This window comes from Ranitomeya imitator, chromosome 3, assembly GCF_032444005.1.
Source record: "Ranitomeya imitator isolate aRanImi1 chromosome 3, aRanImi1.pri, whole genome shotgun sequence".
Lineage (NCBI taxonomy): Eukaryota > Metazoa > Chordata > Amphibia > Anura > Dendrobatidae > Ranitomeya > Ranitomeya imitator.
In genome coordinates, this window is record NC_091284.1 from 771,107,062 (window position 1) to 771,130,377 (window position 23,316).

General features: G+C 44.8%; 1 protein-coding gene across 1 annotated transcript in view; it reads right to left on the reverse strand.

Annotated features, from left to right (window-relative positions):
- The window catches only part of RNF17 (ring finger protein 17), a 341,311-nt gene that overhangs the window by 232,914 nt on the left and 85,081 nt on the right, over nt 1-23,316 (reverse strand). Inside the window, exons 10-11 of the mRNA XM_069759912.1 lie at nt 16,231-16,369; nt 15,857-16,016 (exon numbers count right to left, since the gene is read on the reverse strand). Coding sequence (XP_069616013.1) covers nt 15,857-16,016; nt 16,231-16,369 — 299 coding nt within the window. The remainder of the gene's footprint in view (nt 1-15,856; nt 16,017-16,230; nt 16,370-23,316) is intronic.

Consider the following 23,316-nt stretch of genomic DNA (forward strand, 5'->3'; position numbering starts at 1 on the left):
AGTGTGCTTAGCGATCAGAGCGCACACAGTGATCTGACAAATACCCAAAAATACAAGAACGAGCTCTGAGACGTGGAAACTCTGTAGACTGCAAACCTGATCCTATCCTAAACACAACTAAAAGCGGCTGTGGATTGCGCTACCTAGGCAACTCGGCACAGCCTAAGAAACTAGCTAGCCTGAAGATAGAAAAATAGGCCTGACTTGCCCCAGAGAAATTCCCCAAAGGAAAAGGCAGCCCCCAACATATAATGACTGTGAGTAAGATGAAAAGACAAAATGTAGGGATGAAATAGATTCAGCAAAGTAGGGCCCGATATTCTAGGACAGAGCGAGGACAGTAAAGCGAACTTTGCAGTCTACAAAAAACCCTAAAGCAAAACCACGCAAAGGGGGCAAAAAAAACCCACCGTGCCGAACTAACGGCACGGCGGTACACCCTTTGCGTCTCAGAGCTTCCAGCAAAACAAAAGACAAGCTGGACAGAAAAAAAGCAACAAAAAAAACAAAAAGCACTTAGCTATACAGAGCAGCAGGTCACAGGAACAATCGGGAGAAGCTCAGATCCAACACTGAAACATTGACAAGGAGCAAGGATAGCAGCATCAGGCGGAGTTAAGTAATGAAGCAGTTAACGAGCTCACCAGAACACCTGAGGGAGGAAGCTCAGAAGCTGCAGTACCACTTGTGACCACAGGAGTGAATTCAGCCACCGAATTCACAACACACATCTCAGCGGAAAGACCATCACAGGAAGCTGATGACTCAAACTCTGCTGGAGCTTCCCTGACTGGAACTGCTATGGGGTCGACGCCTGTGTTTATTGGTGAACCTTCCCGACCTGCTGCTGCTCAAGCTCCGATGCATCCATTCTCCTGAAGAGGACAGTGGGCAAGGAAGCGCTCACCCATGCTTCGGTCGCCTCATAAATGCTGGTACCCCCGGTTCGATCTGCGAAGTCATTGGGGTACACCCCATCCTCCTGGCGCACCCTGCACTTTCTTCTAGTAGCGCTCCCAGCAGCATCATTAGGGCACGCCCCCACGCCAGGAAAGCTGGCAACATCTGAGGTACTGCACCTGTCTTCTTCCTTGGAGCGCCAGTGCCCACAGAGCTATGACAGAGCCAGCTATCCTGCCAGGATACTGCTCACCTGCACCCACACAACCGTGATGTACCCCTGAACCAACTGTGGCGCTTCCAGGGACCGCGCCTTGGCAAGGAACCTCTAGTGCCTGGACCGACTGGCTGGGCCTGGGAAAATCAACAATCATTCATCTCCTTATCTTCATGTATGCCTGTAAGAGATTTACCAGTCAAGAACAGGAAACCAACTGATGCATGGAGAGGTGCTGCCATTTTATGCCTGTAGGTTTCCTGTCCTTGAAGGGCAGATCCCCTCTCTCGTGGTGCGGTCATAGGTGATCAATAAACTTGCTGCATGACACTGCCTCGCACCCTAAAGAATACATTTCAAAAACCTGACCCGCACATCCAAACATAGACTGAGTGTGAACAGGTGCTGAACCCAGAGTCGCCAACCCGTACATAGTTAAGTAAAAAGGGCAGCACACTGCAGCGCCAAAACATGCAAACTTGAAAACACGAAATTTGAACTGCATTACTGCACTAGAAATATGAAAAATGAGAGCTTTTAGCGCATAAAAACGGCCATATTTATGTGTACCTCGTAGCCACTTTACGGCATCTCTCTTATACGAGGTCCTACGCTTGACCTACCTCACCGAGAATAAACGTCTCCATCTGAATGGGTACATGTGAAACCTCTTCTTGGACTCAAATTCTCTCTTTCTGTGGAGGGGTATTGGACCTACTATAATTAAAACACCTGTGGCTAGGAGGCAGGGAGTGCACGATCAGAAGGCTAAAGAATACATTTCAAAAACCTGACCCGCACATCCAAACATAGACTGAGTGTGCACATGTTTGGATGTGCATCAGTTGTATTACAGAGTATGAGAGAACCTCCGAATGGTTATTTACAAACAGCATTAAAGATCAAACACCACATGTTGCCCTTAAATACTAAATGACCAGACACCAGAAATGAAATATTGTTCACCCATGACGGGAGGGAATATAAGGGTGCCATCATGAGTTCTAAAAAAATCCCATTACCGGTAAGTAATTACGTCTTTTTCTCTCACCATGACAGCACCATGGAGAGAATTAGAGAGAGTATTCAGTGAAAGACCACATCCTGCAGAACCCCTCTCCCAATGGTGAGAACAGAAAAGGAAGTCAAATCTAGACATCGCTGCCTCACTTATTCTTGCTCAATGGAAACGTCTGACCTCTCTGAACAGGAGGATGCAACAACTCTTGTGGAGTGAGCCTTAAGCCCTTCTGGAATAAAGGTACCGTCACACTAGACGATATCGCTAGCGATCCGTGACGTTGCAGCGTCCTGGCTAGCGATATCGTCCAGTGTGACAGGCAGCAGCGATCAGGCCCCTGCTGTGATGTCGCTGGTCGGGGCAGAAAGTCCAGAACTTTGTTTCGTCGCTGGACGTCCCGCTGACATCGCTGAATCGGCGTGTGTGACGCCGATTCAGCGATGTCTTCGCTGGTAACCAGGGTAAACATCGGGTTACTAAGCGCAGGGCCGCGCTTAGTAACCCGATGTTTACCCTGGTTACCATCGTTAAAGTAAAAAAAAAAACAACCACTACATACTTACCTACCGCCGTCTGTTCCCGGCGCTCTGCTTCTCTGCTCTGGCTGTGAGCGCCGGGAAGCAGAGTGGTGACGTCACCGCTGTGCTTTCCGGCCGCTGTGCTCACAGCCAGAGCAGAGAAGCCCAGCGCTGGGAACAGACAGCGGTAGGTAAGTATGTAGTGGTTGTTTTTTTTACTTTAACGATGGTAACCAGGGTAAACATCGGGTTACTAAGCGCGGCCCTGCGCTTAGTAACCCGATGTTTACCCTGGATACCGGCATCGTTGGTCGCTGGAGAGCGGTCTGTGTGACAGACCAGTCACAGACCACAGTCACAGTGACAGACCATGTGACATACCAGATAGTATGTTACTATGTTACTATGTTATGATAAGTATTTAATCAGTCATCTTTTAACATCTAGCATATGATGTTTCTCTTTGTGATTTCTGGGATTAGCACAAAAAGATGGAAGAACTACTTTTGGAATCCAATGGAACCTGGATAATACTTTAAGAAGAGTCATTTTAAAAACAGATCTGGCCAGTATTCCAGGATCTGTGTGAAGGGAGAGCCTACTGACAGGGCCTGAATATCAATAGCTCTATGAATTGATGTTAAGGCCAATACAAGGACTAAATCCCACATAGATACAATTAGCCTGGGAATTAGGTTTCACCTAGAGCAAGCTTTGATAAAGCGGGAAAACTCAAGGGTTACCTGCCAAGTCACAATTATATAGGGCTTCAAGCAGGGCTGTGGAGTCGGTAAGCCAAACCTCCGACTCCAACTACTCAATTCCCATGACACCGATTCAACGTCTCCGACTCCCTCATACACAGCTCATGTTTAAGTGATACATTTACTGCAGTAAAATGGTAACATCAGGCTTTTAATCATTATGATACAATAATCAAGCCATTAGATATAACATAAAATATATTTATTGGAATACAACTTTAGCACAAAACAAATTAGCATATTTACAATTTATTATACACTCTGCAGTAAGTTGGAAAAAAATAGTTTTCAACAAAAACGTACTGAATAGCATTTGTGCAGTCTGTGAATTTGTTCTGAGAAATAGTATTGTCTCCATCAGATCCTCCTTTATAGATGACCTCAAAATCTGACCTAATTATTTTAAGGCTAGAGAACAACTGCACTAACTTGGGTTGGTGGCAAAGCAGTAACCACATGGACGTCAATCTCTATCAATTTCAGGGTATAAAGGAATTGCCACGCGCACAGTCAGTTTTGATGAACGATTGAACTCTTCTACTTCTGAGAGCAAGTGAAAAATGTAGCTAAATTCTATGGGAGTAGAATCTTATCCTGCAGCAACGCTTTGCCTGCTCCATGTCATCCAAATACTTATCGAAATCAAACTCCTCATCCTGCACTGGCAGGACCCGAATTCTCTTGCTTTTGGCTGTCCTGTAGCCCACTCATCCTAACCGCTACCTCAATCAAAGATTCTTTTCTTTTAGTAAGCTGTTAATCATCCAGAAATATACAATGACTCGGGTTCACATAAACAGCTGCCAGAAGAATTTTATTTTCTAATAGCAGCATCTCTCTCCGTTTCATTGAAGCAGCAATGCCATCTGCGATTAAACCTCCTCTTTGGGAGAGGCAAAACAACAAGTTCTTCCACTCCTTTATCAAAATGCCAAGAGTTAAATCCTCAGCTCGTAACTTTTTAGTTACTGTAAATGGGCGATGAAGCAATTCCTTCAATTCAGCCACCTGTGTATATTGACCTTCATGTAGTGTTACCTGACGGCCATATCTACAAGGAAGGGTTTGAGCTCAAGCAATCACTCAATCATTAAATAGGTGCTGCCCCACCGAGTGGCTTGAACCACAATTGCCCCTTTTCCAGCAAGTCTCTTCAAGATAGATCCAATTTTAGGGGTTCTGGTGCAAGCAATAGCCAATTTCCTCACTTTGCTGGAGAGCTGTCTGTGTGACAGCTCTCCAGCGACCAAACAGCGACGCTGCAGCGATCGACATCGTTGACGGTATCGCTGCAGCGTCGCTTAGTGTGACGGTACCTTTACCATGAACATAAACTGCAGCACAGATTCATCTCAGATAAAAGTCTAGACCTTATATCAGGAATAGGACAGACATTTATAGGACATTTCATAACTTTACCAAATTCTTATAAAAAAAATATTCCCCACAAACTGCATTGAACTACTGTACTCAATTCATTATACACTGCTCAAAAAAATAAAGAATAAAGGGAACACTAAAATCACACATCCTAGATATCACTGAATGAAATATTCCAGTTGTAAATATTTATTCATTACATAGTGGAATGTGTTGAGAACAATAAAACCTAAAAAATTATCAACTTAAATCACAAATAATATCCCACGGAGGTCTGGAGTTGGAATGATGCTCAAAATCAAAGTGGAAAATGAAGTTACAGGCTTATCCAACTTCAGTGGAAATGCCTCAAGACAAGGAAAAGATGCTCAGTAGTGTGTGCGGCCTCCACATGTCTGTATGACCTCCCTACAACACCTGGGCATGCTCCTGATGAGGCGGCGGATGGTCTCCTGAGGGATCTCCTCCCAGATCTGGACTAAAGCACCCAACTCCTGGATAGTCTGTGATGCAACATCCACAGTTGTTGGATGGTGCGAGACATGATGTCCCAGATGTGCTCAATCAGATTCAGGTCTGGGGAACGGGCGGGCCAGTCCAAAGCTTCAATGCCTTCATCTTGCAGGAACTGCTGACACACTCCAGCCACATGAGGTCTGGCATTGTCCTGCATTAGGAGGAACCCAGGGCCAACCGCACCAGCATATGGTCTCAAGGGATCTAAGGGCACATCTCGATACTTAATGGCAGTCAGGCTACCTCTGGCGAGCACATGGAGGGCTGTGCGGCCCGCCCAAGAAATGCCTCCCCACACCATTACTGACCCACTGCCAAACCGGTCATGCTGAAGGATGTTGCGGGCAGCAGATCGCTCTCCAAACTGTCACATGTGCTCAGTGTGAACCTGCTTTCATCTGTGAAGAGAACAAGGGCTGTTAGCACAACCCCCATCTGTGGGCATCAGGCACTCAGACCATCCTCATGGAGTTGGTTTCTAACCGCTTGTACAGACACGCACATTTGTGGCCTGCTGGAGGTCATTTTGCAGGGCTCTGGCAGTGCCTCCACGTCTCCTGGTGTACTGGCCTGTCTCCTTGTACTGCCTCCAGCCTCTGGACACTGCGCTGACAGACACCGCAAACCTTCTTGCCACAGCTCGCATTGATGTGCCATCCTGGATGAGCTGCACTACCTGAGCCACTTGTGTGGGTTGTACAGTCCGTCTCATGCTACCATGAGTGTGAAAGCACAACCAACATTCAAATGTGACCAAAACATCAGCCAGAAAGCATTGGTACGGAGATGTGGTCTGTGGTCCCCACCTGCAGAAACACTCCTTTATTGAGTGTGTCTTGATAATTGCCAATAATTTCCATCTGTTTATTCCATTTGCACAACAGCATGTGAAATTGATTGTCAAACAGTGTTGCTTCCTAAGTGGACAGTTTGATTTCACAGAATTTTGATTTACTTGGAGTTATATTCTGTTTAAGTGTTCCCTTTATTTTTTTGAGCAGTGTATATATTAGGAGTCGGAGTCGGTCCAATTTATACAGACTCCAACACCACCAAAATGGGCTCCGACTTCGACTCCACAGCCCTGGCTTCAAGGGTCGACAACTGAACTTTGAGGGTGCTAGTTGAATGTTCCTGCTTTAGACCTCTTTGAAGGAACTATGAAATCGAACTAACTGCCACTCCGTCTCCCAGATTTACTCCTGAAGTGGCTGGATGTTTTCTCCAGGTCCTACCATAGACCTCCGTGGTGACTGCCTTCCTACTCTGAAGCAGGGTAGAAATCAGGTTAGGAGAAAACCCTCTGTCTCTTAACAGCAACCTCTTAAGTCGCTGGGAGAGAAGATCCAGAACTTCCAGTAGTACCCATGGTTTAATCTCAAACCAGAATATCATGGAGTCTTGGGCCAGAAGGGTGCTATTAGAATGACTCTGGAATTAGAACTGCTGGAAATAGAATCACTGGTGAAAGGCATATGTTAGATCTTCACTCCATCTGATCAGGAAGGCATTTACTACCCGAGTATTCTCCCTGGGATTCAGAGGACATCATTTTTCCACCTGTTTTGTTTGTTTGCAAATACCGTACATTCATGTCTGGCAAGCCCAACAAGTTCACTATCTGAATGAAGATTGATTGGTTCAAAGCCCATTCTCCCAGCTTTTTGCAAACTGCAGTTCAAAAAGTCTGCCCTGAAGTTCTGCTTTCCTTTTATAAGTAGAGCTGTTAAAGAAAAGAGAAGATTCTTGGCCGTTTGAAATATCTGGCTTGTCTCCTCCATCCTCCAATAGGAATCATCAAGTTCCTCCTTGATTGACATGGGTCACTGTAACCTGATTGTCAGATGGTGACCCTGCAAGGGGAATGAGAACTTTTTATGGATTTTCCACTGTTAGTATCTCTTTCATTTTTGAAGAAATGGACTTTCATTCCCCTATCCAAACTCTCTGGACCATGTGATCCTCTAAATGAGCTCCCCATCCCTTGGGACTTGTATCTGTAGCAATTATTCTTCAAATCTGGTTTACACAAGGTACCCCTATGGCTAGAATTTCTATGTTTAACCACCAAAGAAGGGAATGGGTCGTTACTAGGGATAATATCCTCTTTTCCAGATGTCCTTTCAAGGTAACTTTCTTCCCACTGCAACTTTCTGGTATGAAACTGGGCCCATAACACTGCCGGGATATATGAGGTCAGAGAACTCAGCTAAGACATAGCCCTCCTGCGAGTCATGGAGGGAAATGTTACTGCCTCGGATACCTGGCTGCAGTTTTTTTCTATTTTGCTATTTGGAAGAGGACATTATTGATTACTGGAGTCCAGCATGAGACCCAAAATGACTTGTATTTTCAGGGGCTTAAGTCTCGATATTTTTTTTTTTAGATTTAAGAGCTAGGTAGTGCTGAAATCTTCTAACTGAATATTGCAGTGATGAATTGAACGGCTTTCAATAAGCAAGTCGTGCAGATATGGAACTATAAGCATATCTTTTCTGGAAGGTGCTGTGACTTCCATCATTTTTGTTAAGACCAAAGGTGCCACTGCCAGTCCGAACAAAAAGGGATCTGAACTAGAATTTTTTTATTTTTTTCATTTCATGGTTAAAGCCACCCTAAGCAACTTCTAATATTCTACATTTTTTGGTACGAGATAATACGCATCCTTCAGATCCGAGACCTCCATATAGCAGTCTGGAAAACACACCTTTATGGTTAATCTTACAGATTCCATCTTGAATGTCTAAACTTTCAGGAATTTGTTTAGGCTTCTCAAGTTGATTATTGTTCTGAAAGTCCAGTCTGGCTTTTTTTTTATCACATTGAGAGGAGAAGAAAACCATTCCCCCCTTATTGTATAGGGACCCCTAAAAAAATAAACATCTTTACCAGATCTAGGACCTCCGATTCCAAGCCTACATGTTCCTTGGAAAAGCCAGTGGAGATGTCAAAATAAACTTCCCATGAGGAACAGCTTGAAACTCCAGCCTAGGCCGGATCTCACTGGGTTGAGAATCCAGCCGCTTGAGGACTTTTTTTTCCCAGGTAGGGAAAAATGGGTATTATTACCTACCGATAATTCGGTTTCCAGGAGTCCATCCTGACAGCACATTGGAGGACGTCCTCCTCCTCCTTGCAGGGACAGGAAACACAACACGAGAGGTTAAAAGGTCCCACTCCACCCCCTTTCCCTCAGTGTTTTGACAAGTACCACACCATGGATAGATATACTTTTGAAAACTTTATTTGACCAAACATATTACAGCATATGAACTGGCATGCATAGGGGGGGAAATAACGGTGCTGTCAGGATGGACTCCTGGAAACCGAATTATCGGTAGGTAATAATACCCATTTTCCAGGACGTCCCCCTGACAGCACATTGGAGAATACCAAAGAAAACTACGTTTAGGGTGGGACAACTGCTTGGAGAACTTTCCTCCCATAAGACGTCTGCTGAGCTGCTACTACGTCTAGCTTATAGTGCTTACAGAACGTGTTTACTCTGGCCCAAGTTGCTGCCTTGCAAATCTGATCTAGTGACGCTCCTGCTCGCTCAGCCCATGATGCTGAAACAGCCCTAGTAGAGTGAGCTTTAATCCCTGTTGGGCACGCTATCCCTTCTGATGCGTAGGCTTTTGAAATTATAGTAGTAATCCATCTAGCTATAGACGCCTTGGAAGCTTTTTACCTTTATTCTTACCTCCAAATAGGATAAAAAGATGAGAATCCTTCCTCCAGGAGCTAGTGGCCTCTAGATAGTTTAATACTGCCTGCCTAACATCCAGGGAGTGTAAAGCCTGTTCTTTTTCATTAGAAGGGTTCTCACAAAAGGAAGGTAAAATTATTTCCTGATCTCGATTTTTAGCTGAAGCTATTTTTGGAATAAAAGCTGGGTCTAATTTTAGGATTATATGATCCTCTCTGACTTGAAGATATGGATCCTTAATTGATAGAGCCTGAATCTCCCCTACGCGTTTAGCTGTTGTAATCGCTACTAGGAAGGCCGTCTTCCAGGTACGAACTGAAATAGGCATGTCCTCTAGAGAATAGGGATCTTTACAAAGAGACCTAAGGACTAAATTTAAGTCCCATGTGGGAGCTAGCTGTCTCAAGGTAGGCCGTAATCTTTGGATAGCCCTCACAAATCTGATTATCCAGTGGTGGGAAGCTAATGGATAATCCAGAAAAGTACTAAGGGCCGAGATCTGGACTTTAATTGTAGCTGGCCTGAGCCCCAAGTCAAAGCCTGCCTGTAAGAATTTTAAGACTCTAGGAACAATTAAGACCCCCGGAATCACAGCTGACCCGCCACTTCCCATACAAAATTTTTTCCAGATTTTGAGGTAGATGGCAGAGGTGACAGGCTTCCTACTAGCCTGGATGGTTGTAATTACTTCATCTGAAAGACCTCTGGATTTCAAGATGTCCCTCTCAGGATCCATGCTGACAGATGCAGTCTCTCCGGGTTTTGGTGTAAAACAGGCCCTTGATGAATTATATCCTTCCATAACGGGAGTATGATAGGGTCTTCCGTTGCCATGGCCCCCAACAATGGGAACCAACTTCTCTTTGGCCAGAATGGTACAATCGTCAGCACTGTTGCCTGGTCTTCCTGAATCTTCCTGAGCACTACTGGAATTAGTGCTATTGGTGGAAATGCGTAAGACAGAGGTTCGCTCCATGCTTGACTTAAGGCGTCGACTGCTTCCGGCATGTCTAGAGGGTTGAGGGAATAAAATCTGGGAACCTTTGAATTTTTCCTTGTGGCGAATAAATCTATCCTGGGCGATCCCCAACGGTGGCAAAGAATCTGGAACATTTCTTGACTTAGTTCCCATTCGGTTGGAGAAACTTTCTTTCTGCTTAGATAGTCGGCTAGTATGTTCTGTGACCCTTCTAGATGCACTGCTGTTATAGATAAGACAACGTCTTCTGCCCAGGCAAATATTCTCTGCGCTAGACCTTGAAGCGCTTTGTGTTTGGAACCTCCCTGATGCCTCAAAAAGGATACCGCTGTTACATTGTCGGATAGGATTTTTACATGTTTGTCCTTTAGGCGTGAACGGTTTCTTCTGAGAGCTTCCCAGACTGCGTATAATTCTCTGTAATTTGACGACATCTGACTGATCTCCTCGGGCCACTTGTCCTGAAAGAATTTTCCTTCCAGGTGCGCTCCCCATCCCCACTGACTTGCATCTGTGGTGATTATCACACAAGGGGTTGATATCCAAGGGATGCCCTTTTTTAGATTGTAGTCCTGGATCCACCATCGTAGTGATCTTCTTGTCTTCATTGATAGCTCTAGACTCTTGTCTAATGTGGAACGACGTCGATCCCATACCATGAGTATCTGTTCTTGTAAAGGCCTTGAGTGAGCCTGAGCCCATCTGACACACGGAATGCATGCTGTCATCTTCCCCAAGATTTTCATAGCTGCTCTTATCGTCACTGGACTTCTTTGGAATTCTAAGATCATCTTTTTTAATGAGGTTCGTTTGTCCCTTGGTAAGAAGGACTGCCTGGTTGTAGAATCCAAGAGTACTCCTAGAAATATCTTCTGGGATTCTGGCTTTAAATGTGACTTTTTCCTGTTGACCACCCATCCTATTTCCTCTAATACTGCTATGACCCGATCTCTGTGTTGTAGCAGAATGGCCCTTGATCGTGCCACAACCAGAAAATCGTCCAAGTAAGGAATTATTGTTATTCCTTGGTTTCTTAAGAAAGCCACCACCTCTGCTACCAATTTGGTGAAAATTCTTGGGGCGGATGCTAGACCGAAAGGGAGGCATTGAAATTGGAAGTGGCAGGTCATGTCCGAAAGACTTACTGAGAATCTCAGAAGCTCCTGAGAAGAGAGATGTATCGGGACCTGATAATACGCACTCTTCAGATCGAGAGTGCACATTACCGAATCTTTGTTTATAAGATGAATGATGGACCTGATCGACTCCATTCTGAACCGTTTGTATTTGACGAAAACGTTTAGAGGTTTTAAATTTATTATTGTACGGGATTCCCCTGACGGTTTTGGAATAGAAAAAAGAGAGGAATAGTGACCTGCACCTATTTCTGGAGTAGGAACCCGAACTATAACCCCGGAGTCGAACAGTTTTTGTAGGTCTAGAAACATAGGGGAATCTTTGATTAACATTGTTGGTAAGATACACCTTTGAGGTACGCGGGATGTTAACTCTATTCTGTAACCCTCTGAGATTATCTTGAGAACATAATCGTTGTCTGAGATCTGACTCCATTGTTTGAGGAAGAAACTTAATCTCCCGCCTATCCCTATGGCGTCATTGTTTCCTTGGTCTATAGCCAGAACCGAACAAGGAATTCCTACCCCTTCTATTCTGAGCGTAGGAACTCCTAAAAGATCCTCTACCTGATCTCCATTGTTCTCTATACTCTGGAAATCTGCGGGGGGGAGGGGGAGGGGGGAGAGGCCTCCTTCGAAAAGGCTGAAACTTCTTGGGTTTATCCTCGGGAAACCCTCTTTTACTATCAGCTGCTGACTCTAGGATGTCATCTAAAGCCTGACCAAATATTCTGGAACCTGAAAATGGAATGGCGCATAATTTATTTTTGGATGCATTATCCCCCGACCAAGATCTAAGCCAAATAGCCCTTCGTGTTGCATTGGACAAGGAGCTATTTCTAGCCGCAAATCTCACAGATTCAGCTGATGTATCTGCCATAAAGGCCGTGGCTGACTTAATGATAGGCAGAGAAGCAATTATATCCGCCCGTGAAGTCTTATTAATTAAATGTTCTTCCAGCTGTTCCATCCACAGGAACATGGATCTCGCTACAGAAGTAGCTGCGATGTTGGTTTTTATTAAAGCTGCTGAAGTCTCCCAGGCTCGACGTAAAAGGATATCCGCCTTGCGATCCATTGCATCCTTAAGACTAGATGAATCCTCGAAAGGTATTGATGTTTTCTTTGCCACCTTGGCTAAAGGGACATCTACCTTCGGAATCTCTTCCCATGTCTTGATCTCTTCTGAATCAAACGGAAGACGGTTTTTAAACTCTCTGGACATCACCAATCTTCGTTCCGCATCTTTCCATTCTTGCGAGATCATCTTACGTATGTGTTCACTCACCGGGAACACCGTCCGTTCCTGATATGTGAGCCCTCCGAACATCTGATCTTGTCTAGATCTCGGCTGTGGATCTTCTTTCACCTGCATAGTAAGTCTGACCGCCTGGACCAGTTCTTCTGTTTCTTCAACTGGAAAGTAGTACCTCTTCCCTTCTTGTTCTTCTACTGGCAGTTCTCCTTCTTCCTGATCAGAACCTCTATATTCTGATTCCGCCTCCGACGAACCATCCTGAACCTCCTGTTCTGGATCTTTCCTTGGTCTTTTACGAGCCGGGCCCGGACTGTACACTTCCCGTTGTGACATTGAAGCTAAGGAATTCTGGACCTCCTCCCGGATTATATTCCTCATTTCGGACAACATTGATGGTTGTTCTTCTCTGACAATTTTCTTAATACAAGAGCTGCACAGATCCTTTTTGTATGCTTCTGAAAGTTTTGTGTTACATAGAGAGCACCTCTTAGATTTAGTCAATGACTTGCCAGACCTTTTAGTCTGAGGGAGGGGAGCTTGACTGGCCTCTTTATCCTAAATGTAAGAATAAGGACAAGAACGGCTCAGTGTGTGCAGGCGTATATTTGAGTACTCTGCGCATTGCGCACTTACCCCTATCTCCTCATTCCTGTTCTCCATATCTTCTGTGGAGAAATACTACAAGTACATGATCTCATATGATCCCATATGTATAAAAGGGATATAGCAGCGTCTGCTGCACTCACCCTTGGTCTCCGGCATGTCCGCAGCAGACTGCTCGCACGTCTGTCCTGCAGCAAATATTCTCCAGGGATACACTCCGGCGCTCTCCTACCACCAGAGGAAGCGCTGGATAACCATCTGCGAGTGCCCTGAGCCTTGCGCCCTTAAAGCTGCCTACTTCCGCGTTCCACCAGGTGGAACGCACGCCGAGATGGCCCCGTCCCCGGATGTGACGTCACCTTACCTGCGCCTGACACCGGACGTACTGCACTCGGTCTAACAATCCTACTTCCGCGTTCCACTCAGTGGAACGCACGCTGCTGCCGCTGGCGCCGGACCTCTTGCGGCGCCTCTTCTCCTGGCGCCCGAACCGAGAGCCCCCCACCGGGAGGAAGCGGTTCGACCCAGGAGCTCGTCCGCTCGACTGGTCTTTTGGCAGAGGGACTCCCCACCGGGAAGTTTCTGCCTGGGGCTTAGTGATGCGGGGAAAGGATATTGGCGTTAGCCGCACGATCCCCCGAGCCCTCCGGACTGGTGAGTCTTCCCGCTTGTATAGCGCTGTATCCTCTCGTGTGTCCCTCCATGCAGGGACAGGAAAAACACTGAGGGAAAGGGGGTGGAGTGGGACCTTTTAACCTCTCGTGTTGTGTTTCCTGTCCCTGCAAGGAGGAGGAGGACGTCCTCCAATGTGCTGTCAGGGGGACGTCCTGGAAAAAGACATTTTTCCCCCTACGTGTGGGACAGGAGTCACTGGGAGGATTTCTTCCCATCGTGGGAGGGACTCCTGAACATAAGACCTCTACTTTTTTTCCCCCCGTCATCACATCTTTCCTGATTTCTGATGGGGGTGGGGAGAGACTGTCTTCTCCAGTTAGACCTTCTCTTTCAAAAGGATTTTCTATAAGTTGGAATGAGCAAATTTGGAAATCCTTTATTGCAGTCTCCTGCTTTTTCCAAAATGTCATCCAAGACTGGGCCAAAAGGGTCTTCCCATTTACATGGGATAGAGCATAGTTTTGACTTGGTGTGAATATCCCCCAGTCAGCATTTTACCATTTTTACAAGAGAGCTCAACGGGCTGCATTAGAAAGGGCAGCTGATCTAGCCGCCAACCTTGCTTAATCCGCTGAAGCGTCAGAAGAAACGCTGCTGCTCCCCACATCAACAGAGTTGTAGCCAAAATGCTGTCCTTAGCCACTTTATACTTAAGCTGACTTTTCAGATTATTCAACCAAGCAATCATTTCCTTTGAAGAAAAGGAACCTCTGTTTTTGGGATTATTCCATTCTCTGCTGACAAGGGCTTGCATCTTTTCATTAACAGAGAAATTCCGATGCTTTTTTTCTTCGCCACCCTCTACAGGAATGCATAGACACCCCCTCCCACCACCATACAATGATGAAGCAGAAGAGGATTCTAAAGACACGTATTCGCCTTCTGAGCTGTTGGATTTGTATGACTCTGGGGTTAATCTTCTAAACTTCCTAACTTTCCTTCACGGCTCCTCCCAATGAGATAGAGACTTTGGGGAATTCTTGACATCCACCCCAATAATGGATCTCATCTGAGGCGAAGATAGGGGATTCTTCAAACGGTCTGCTCAATACAGAGTTGAATAAGTCTTTTCTGCCAAGAGTAAGACAACACGTCTTTACAGAGAGCACATTCCCTGTGATTAGACTTCATTATGCACTTGTCAGGTTTTCCCTGACAAAATTAAAACAGAAGGGCTAATTTAAAGTGAACTTTCATATAGATGAGTTACCACTCTGCTGGCTGGTTCTACTGTCACTCATGGCACCACGCTCTCCACAAGAGCAATTACCGCTGCCATTGCCACGAAGTCACCGATGTTGTTGCACCTTCTCTCAACATTCTTCTCATAGGGAACTTGCTGCTGCTGTGGTGGCTGAGCCATTACCGCTGGAGGGACGGCCGGAGCAACGATCCTGCGGTCTAACCACATTTGAAAAGCGGGATCAGCCAGACACAGCCCGTCCCTCCATGGATGCCTTTTTCAATCCCACACAGGAAGTGAAATATCACCTCAAGGTCAAAGGTCACTGCTGCCCTCGTCATCAACGCGCACCTCCTCGGAGCGCGCCCCGAACATGCGCAGACCTGTGATGCAAGGTAGCTAGCTGACCACAGAGAATGGCTCCTCTACTCGTGCCCAAACGTCAGTCAAGTCCCCTTGGGTAAATCTCATCTTCTGGTACGGTCGATCAAAAACGTTGGCTCGCCCAGTCAAGGACAGGAAACTACCGCCCTTTTATCCTGTAGGTGTTCTGTCATTGAAGGGCAGATCCCTTCTCTGTGGTGTGGTCATGGGTGAGGGGGGGGAAAAAAAAAAAAGGGGGGGGGGGAATGTTAGTAAAATACAACAAGATGGTAGAGATGGGTCTGAACGCAGACCAGTGTCGCCTCCTTTGGACACTAAGCAAAAACTGATTAACTCTTTGCCAGTTGGTGGGTGTAGCCTGCAGGGAAGGAGTTAACTTTTTTTTTTTTTTGCCTAGTGGCATCAACATACACCCATGGTTTTTGGTGACCCTCAATAAAGCTATAGAGAAATAAATATTTCAATAAGTAATTTAATACATTTGCACTACATCACATACATAATTTGAGGAATTAGGGTGGGGGGGGAACTGTTGACACATCATGTTTTAATGGATTTGTATTGCTTAACTGAGTGCCAGTACATCAAATTAAAGTTTTGAAAGTAATCTTACCCATAATTTCTGCTCTGTACCACACATCATCTTCAGTGTCATACTTAGCAACGCAAGCTTGACCCACCACTGGGCACCGGACCTGCCAGTCATCAGCGTCTCTGCTGTTGTACACTTCTTGAATCCTATCCGTTGTATTTCTATACTCTGTATCACCTGTCTAGTTTTTGAAAATGTAAAATAACAAGTATTGAAATGATGACAAAACTACAACATGAGAGTGGAACAGATGAACGCAAATACGTTGCCATGAGAAGCCTACTATTTTTTTTTTTTTTTTTTGGATGAAGCGCATTTGACAATTGCTTGCATAAGTATAATTAATGGATTTAAATATTAAAAACATGGCTTAAATATACGGTATTTCTACTTACCAATTGGATATAGAAGTCTGATGGATAATTCGCATGGCAAACAAGAACAGTAACTTCGCTCGAGTTCTCGGGTAGGATTGGATCTTTGTAACAATTGGTGGCAATATTGTTTAGTGTAGTAGAAATATTTGAAGGAAACCTAGAAATTTTTAAACGATTAAAAAAAAAAAAACACAAGTCTGAACAGATCATTAAGGGCGAACAAAAACACATTGCGGAGCTCAGCCCTTAAAGGGAACCTGTCACCCCCAAAATAGAAGGTGAGCTAAGCCCACCGGCATCAGGGGCTTATCTACAGCATTCTGTAATGCTGTAGATAAGCCCCCGACATATCCTGAAAGATGAGAAAAAAAGGTTAGATTATACTCACAGGGGCGGTCCCGCTGCGGTCCGGTCCGATGGGTGTCGCGGTCCGGTCTAGGGCCTCCTATCTTCTTACGATGAAGTCCTCTTCTTGTCTTCACGCTGCGGATCCAGCGCAGGCGTATTTTGTCTGCCCTGTTGAGGGCAGAGCAAAGTACTGCAGTGCGCAGGCACCGGGCCTCTCTGACATTTCCCGGCGCCTGCGCACTGCAGTACTTTGCTCTGCCCTCAACAGGGCAGACAAAGTATGCCTGCGCCGCAGCTGCGGCGTGAAGACAAGAAGAGGATGTGATCACAAGAACATGGGAGGCTCCGGGACGGACCGCGGACGCCCACCGCAGCGGGACAGCCCCTGGTGAGTATAATCTAACCTCGTTCTCATCTTTCAGGATACATCGGGGGTTTATCTACAGCATTCCAGAATGCTGTAGATAAGCCCCTGATGCCGGTATGCTTAGCTCAACTTCCATTTTGGGGGTGACAGGTTCCCTTTAACCCCAAAGGCCCCTGTATAGATTATACGGTCAGATGAACCCGGACACAGTGTCATGCAAAAGTTTGGGCGCTCCTGGCTACTGTTATTGTGAAAAGCAAGGTGAAAATGAAATGATATCTAAGGCTATGTGCCCACGTTCCGGATGTAGCAGCGCTTTGGACACAACGTATTTCCACTGTGTTCTATTCAATGTAGATAAATCCGTATGTGTTCCATGAGCCATGCGGATTTATCGCATTCAATACATTCTATCGATGTAATACTAGCGTCTCCGCAAAAGACATTGTCATGCTGCAGTCCTGAAAGAGGTGTCGCATATCAGTTTCTGCAATTGCACAGACAAATAGTGGACATAGGATGCTGTAACATCTGGCCACTGCGGTTTTGACGTTGCATAAATATGAAGCGTCAAAACCGCAGCAATTCCTGAAGGTGGGAATGTACTTCAAAAGGGATAAAGTTGAGGATGACATTTCTTTTATATTTGAGAAAGAAAAAAAACTGTGTATTCCTAAATATAAGACGCACTTTTTTCCCAAAAAATTTTGTGGAAAAATATTGGTGCATCTTATAATCGGAATGTAGCTTACCGGCTGAGCTGGAGCAGAGTCCCAGAGTAGCTGCTGCATGAAGCTGGCGGCAGAAGTGGTGCGACGCTGCAGGTCCTGTGCTGTTAGGTGCCTCCGCACCAATGAAGTTTGTGAAGGCACGGAGCACGCACTTTTCATGGTTTTCAATGCGGTGGACTCCGTAAAAATGGCGGCCGGTGGTGGCTCATGTGCAGATTGAGATCTCGCGAGCCGAGATCTCAATCTGCACATGAACTGCCTCCGGTGGCCATTTTCCCAAAGTCTACTGCAATGAAAACCATGAACAGTCCAGGGGTTCCAGGTTTTAAACAAATGTCAGCGATGCCCCTGCACACTTGAACACCCATTCCGTTTTTGTTTTTCGCTCCTTTCCTTCCCAGAGCCATAACTTTTTTATTTTTCCATCAATATGACCATGTGAGGGCTTATTTTTTTTGTAAAACAAGTTGTACTTTTGAACGACATCATTGGTTTTAGCATGTCGTGTACTAGAGGGGTGACATGTCCCAGCTTTGATGCGGGCTCACCGCCGGAGCCCTGCATCAAAGAGGGGGATCTGACCTCGGACGTACTATCCCGTCTGAGGTCAGAAAGGGGTTAACCCCTTAAGCCCCAAGGGTGGTTTGCACCTTAATGACCAGGCCAATTTTTACAATTCCGACCACTGTCCCTTTATGAGGTTATAACCCTGGAACACTTCAACGGATCCCGATGATTCTGTCATTGTTTTCTCGAGACATATTGTACTTCATAATAGTGGAAACATTTCTTCGATGAGACTTGCGTTTATTTGTGAAAAAAAAAGGAAATTTGGCGAAAATGTTGAAAATTTCGCAATTTTCCAACTTTGAATTTTTGTGCCCTTAAATCACAGAGATAGGTCACACAAAATAATTAATAAGTAACATTTCCCACATGTCTACATCAGCACAATTTTGGAACCAAAATTTTTTTTTTTTGTTAGGGAGTTAAAACGGTTAAAAGTTGACCAGCAATTTCTCATTTTTACAACACCATTTTTTTTTTTTTTTTAGGGACCACATCTCATTTTGAAGTCATTTTGAGGGGTCTATATGATAGAAAATACCCAAGTGTGACACCATTCTACAAACTGCACCCCTCAAGGTGCTCAAAACCACATTCAAGAAGTTTATTAACCCTTCAGGTGTTTCACAGGAATGTTTAAATAAAAATGAACATTTAACTTTTTTTCACACAAAATTTACTTCAGCTCCAATTTGATTTATTTTACCAAGGGTAACAGGAGACCCCAAACGTTGTTGCGCAATTTGTCCTGAGTACGTTGATACCCCATATGTGGGAGTAAACCACTGTTTTGGTGCATGGCAGAGCTCGGAAGGGAAGGAGGGAATTTTCAATGCAAAATTGACAGGAATTGAGATGGGACGCCATGTTGCGTTTGGAGAGCCACTGATGTGTCTAAACATTGAAACCCCCCACAAGTGACACCATTTTGGAAAGTAGACCCCCTAAGGAACTTATCTAGATGTGTGGTGAGCACTTTGACCCATCAAGTGCTTCACAGAAGTTTATAATGCAGAGCCGTAAAAATAAAAAATCATATTTTTTTCACAAAAACGATCTTTTCACCCCCAATTTTTTTTTATTTTCCCAAGGGTAAGAGAAGAAATTGGACCCCAAAAGTTGTTGTCGCATTTGTCCCGAGTACGCCGATACCCCAAATGTGGGGGGGAAACCACCGTTTGGGTGCATGGCAGAGCTCGGAAGGGAAGGAGCGCCGTTTGGAATGCAGACTTAGATGGATTGGTCTGCAGGCGTAAACATTGCGTTTGCAGAGCCCCTAATGTACCTAAACAGTAGAAACCACCCACAAGTGGCCTCATATTAGAAGCTAGACCCCCCCCCCCCCAACGAACTTATCTAAGTGTTGTGAGAACTTTGAACCCCCAAGTGTTTCACTACAGTTTGTAACGCAGAGCCGTGAAAATAAGAAATTTTTTTTTTTTTCCTTCAAAAATTTTTTTAGCCCCCAGTTTTGTATTTTCCCAAGGGTAACAGCAGAAATTGGACACCAAAAGTTGTTGTCCAATGTGTCCTGAGTACGCTGATACCCCATATGTTGGGGTAAACCCCTGTTTGGGTGCACGGGAGAGCTCGGAAGGGAAGGAGCATTGTTTTACTATTTCAACGCAGAATTGGCTGGAATTGAGATCGGACGCCATGTCGCGTTTGGAGAGCCCCTGATGTGCCTAAACAGTGGAAACCCCACAATTATAACTGAAACCCTAATCCAAACACACCCCTAACCCTTGCCCCAACCCTAACCCTAGCCCTAACCCTAATGGGGAAAAATACATTTTTTAGATTGTATTATTATTTTTCACTAACTAAGGGGGTGATGAAGGGGGGGGGGGGGGGGGTTTGATTTACTTTTATAGCGGGTTTTTTTTTTTTAGCGGATTTTTATGATTGGCAGCAGTCACAGACTAAAAATCGCTTTTTATTGCAAAAATAGTTTTTGCATCTCCACATTTTGAGAGCTATAATTTTTCCATATTTTGGTCCACAGAGTCATGTGAGGTCTTGTTTTTTGCGGGACGAGTTGAAGTTTTCATGGGTAACATTTTTGGGCGTTTATCATTTTTTGATCACTTTTTATTCTGCCTTTTGTGAGGCAGAATGACCAAAAACCAGCTATTCATGAATTTTTTTTCTTTTTAAAGGGGGGGGGGGACGGGGACATTTGGTAACTTTTTTTTTTATAGAAAAAATAATTATTTTTGCGTTGCTTTATTCTGCGGACTATAACTTTTTTATTTTTTCGCCGATGACGCTGTATGGCGGCTCGTTTTTTGCGGGACAAGATGACGTTTTGAGCGGTACTATGGTTATTTATATCCGTCTTTTTGATCGCGTGTTATTCCACGCTTGCTCTGAGCAGGCGCTGGTAAGCCACCACCTGGTAAGCCACCTCCCTGCAGGACCCGGATGCAGAACCGTGGCCATTTTGGATCCGGGGCCTGCAAGGAGAAGGTAGGAGACCCTCGGCGCAACGCGATCACATTGCGTTACTCCGAGGGTCTCAGGGATAGCACATGGGGAGCCCCCTCCCTGCGCAATGCTTCCCTATGCCACTGGAACACTGCGATCATGTTTGATCGCAGTGTTTTGGGGGTTAATGTGCCAGGGGCGGTCCGTGACAAAAAATTACAAAAAGGAAAACAGGCCAAAGGATGAGTTGTGACGACATACCTCCCCTCCCCCACCACACACACACCCCTTTTGAAATTATCACAGCGTGTAAACTTTTAGTAGCCAGCCAATAGTCTCAATTCTTGTTTAAGGGATTTTATTCCCTTATTCTTTCTTGGAAAATCCTTCCAGTTCTGTGAGATTCCTGGGTCGTCTTGCATACACTTCCATTATGAGGTCTAGCCACAGATTTTCTATGATTTTCAGATCATTGGACTGTGAGGGTCATTGTAAAAACTTCAGCTTGCACCTTTTGAGGTGGTCTATTGTGGAGTTTGGCGTGTGTTTAGGATCATTATCCATTTGTAGAAGCCATCCTCTTTTCAATTTCAGTTTTTTTTGTTTGTTTTTTTACTGGTGGTGCTATGATTGAATCAAGAATTTGTTTAAATTTAATTGAATCCATTCTTCCCTCTACCCGTGAAATATTACCCATGCCATTGGCTACAACACAACCGCAAAGCATGACTGATCCACTCCATGCCATGCTCAATGGTTAGCGAGATGTTCTTTTTCTAAAATTCTGTGCCCTTTTCTCTGTACACAGATCTTTGATCATTATGGGCAAAGAGTTCTATTTGAACCTAATCGGTCAACAGGACTTGTTTCCAAAATGCACCAGGTTTGTTTAGATGTTCTTTTGCATACGTCTGATGCTGAAATTTATGGTGAGGACACAGGAGAGGTTTTCCACGAAGACCACATGTGTGCAGCGGTCTCTGAACAGTAGAACAATGTACCACAACTCCAGAGTCTGATAAATTTTTCTGAAGGTCTTTTGCAGTCAAGCGGGGTTCTGATTTGCCTCTCTAGCAATCCTACAAGCAGCTCATTGAAATTTTGCTTGGACTTCCAGACCTTATCTTAGCCTTCACTGTTCCTGCTAACTGCCATTTCTTTATTACATTTCAAACTGAGGAAAGAGCAACTTGAAAACGCTTTGCTATCTTCTTATAGCCTTTTCCAGCTATGTGGGCCTCCACTATTTTGCTATAGGCAGCTGCACAGAAGAACCCATAGAAGACGTTTTTTAGCACAAGGTTAAAGGAGGCTGCATTTTAATAAAGCTGAGAAATTTGCATCACCTGGCCTTTCCTAACGATCACGGACAAGCCATAAGCTAATGAAGGTCTTAAACCTTGGTCAAAGTTATATGAGCACACAAATCTCCAAGGGTGCCCAAATTTTTGTACAGTCCAGTTTCCTTTTTGTAATTTTTAAAATGTAAAAAAATTATTGTTTTTTTTTTTTTGCCCAAAATACAAAAGAAAAAGTGTCATCTTTAACGCTAGCCCTTTTAGAGATCATTTCATCTTCAACTTTCTTAACTGTTCACAATAACAGTAATTTTGACTAGGTGTGCCCAAACTTTTACATGCCACTGTATATCAATGGGTTTGGACGACAATCTAATGTGTATGAGGGATGCTTGGGAGAGATATCAATTGGCATATCCAATTTTGGACTGCTAATCAAAATAGTTCTCCCAGAGATAAACCGCCAGCCGATGTGTCATCCTGTCGTCCAAGAATTCCTCTGTATGGCAGAGTAAGGCCTCTTTCACATTTCCGTTGGTTTGGAACCTTCACAATGCGTTGTTTTGGAGAGAGAAAAACGCATCCTGCAAAGTAGCCCACAGGATGCGTTTTTGCACCATAGACTTGCATTAGCGACGCATTGCAACTTATGGTCATACGTTGCATGCGTCGTCCACTGGATGCGTCGGGTTTTGGCGGCCCGTCGTTTTGAAAAACCATTCAAGGGAACATTTTTCGTACGTTGCATCCTGCATTAACTGCGCATGCCCGGGCGGAGATCCCTCTCTCCTCCCCGGAACTTTAGAATGGGCATTGGACACGTTGAAATACTGCATCCGCTGCTCACGCTATGCACAAACTCACAAACATACGTCGCGCCGACGCTTTGTGACAGCCCCGTACCGACACTTTGTGATGGCACCGTACCGACGTAAATGTGAAAGAAGCCTAAGCCGAGATGGCTGTTGGACAAAGCAGCGTTCGGCCATAAGCCATCTAATGTGTATGGCCAGGTTAGGGCTACCCTTACTTAGTACTGATATCCAGACTATCCCTCAGACCCATTCTCCATGTTTCATCTCCCGATACACGCCCTCTGATGCAACACAGGAAATAGCTATTGCTGGTATAAAACACAAACAGACATGACAGCCAATATGTGCGCTCTCCTTCCGATTGTCAGTATGTGTCAGCTTCAGTTTAGAAAGCTTAATACGCTATAACACTTTCAATCTTTATGTATGTAAATTGTTGGCTACCTGCTGATTTCACTAACTCGAAAGAGAATACGGTATTATCCCAATTACCAAATTTCCTCTGGACCTCAACAAAAGAGCAGGAAAGTAGTAGAAAAAGTCAACTGAAA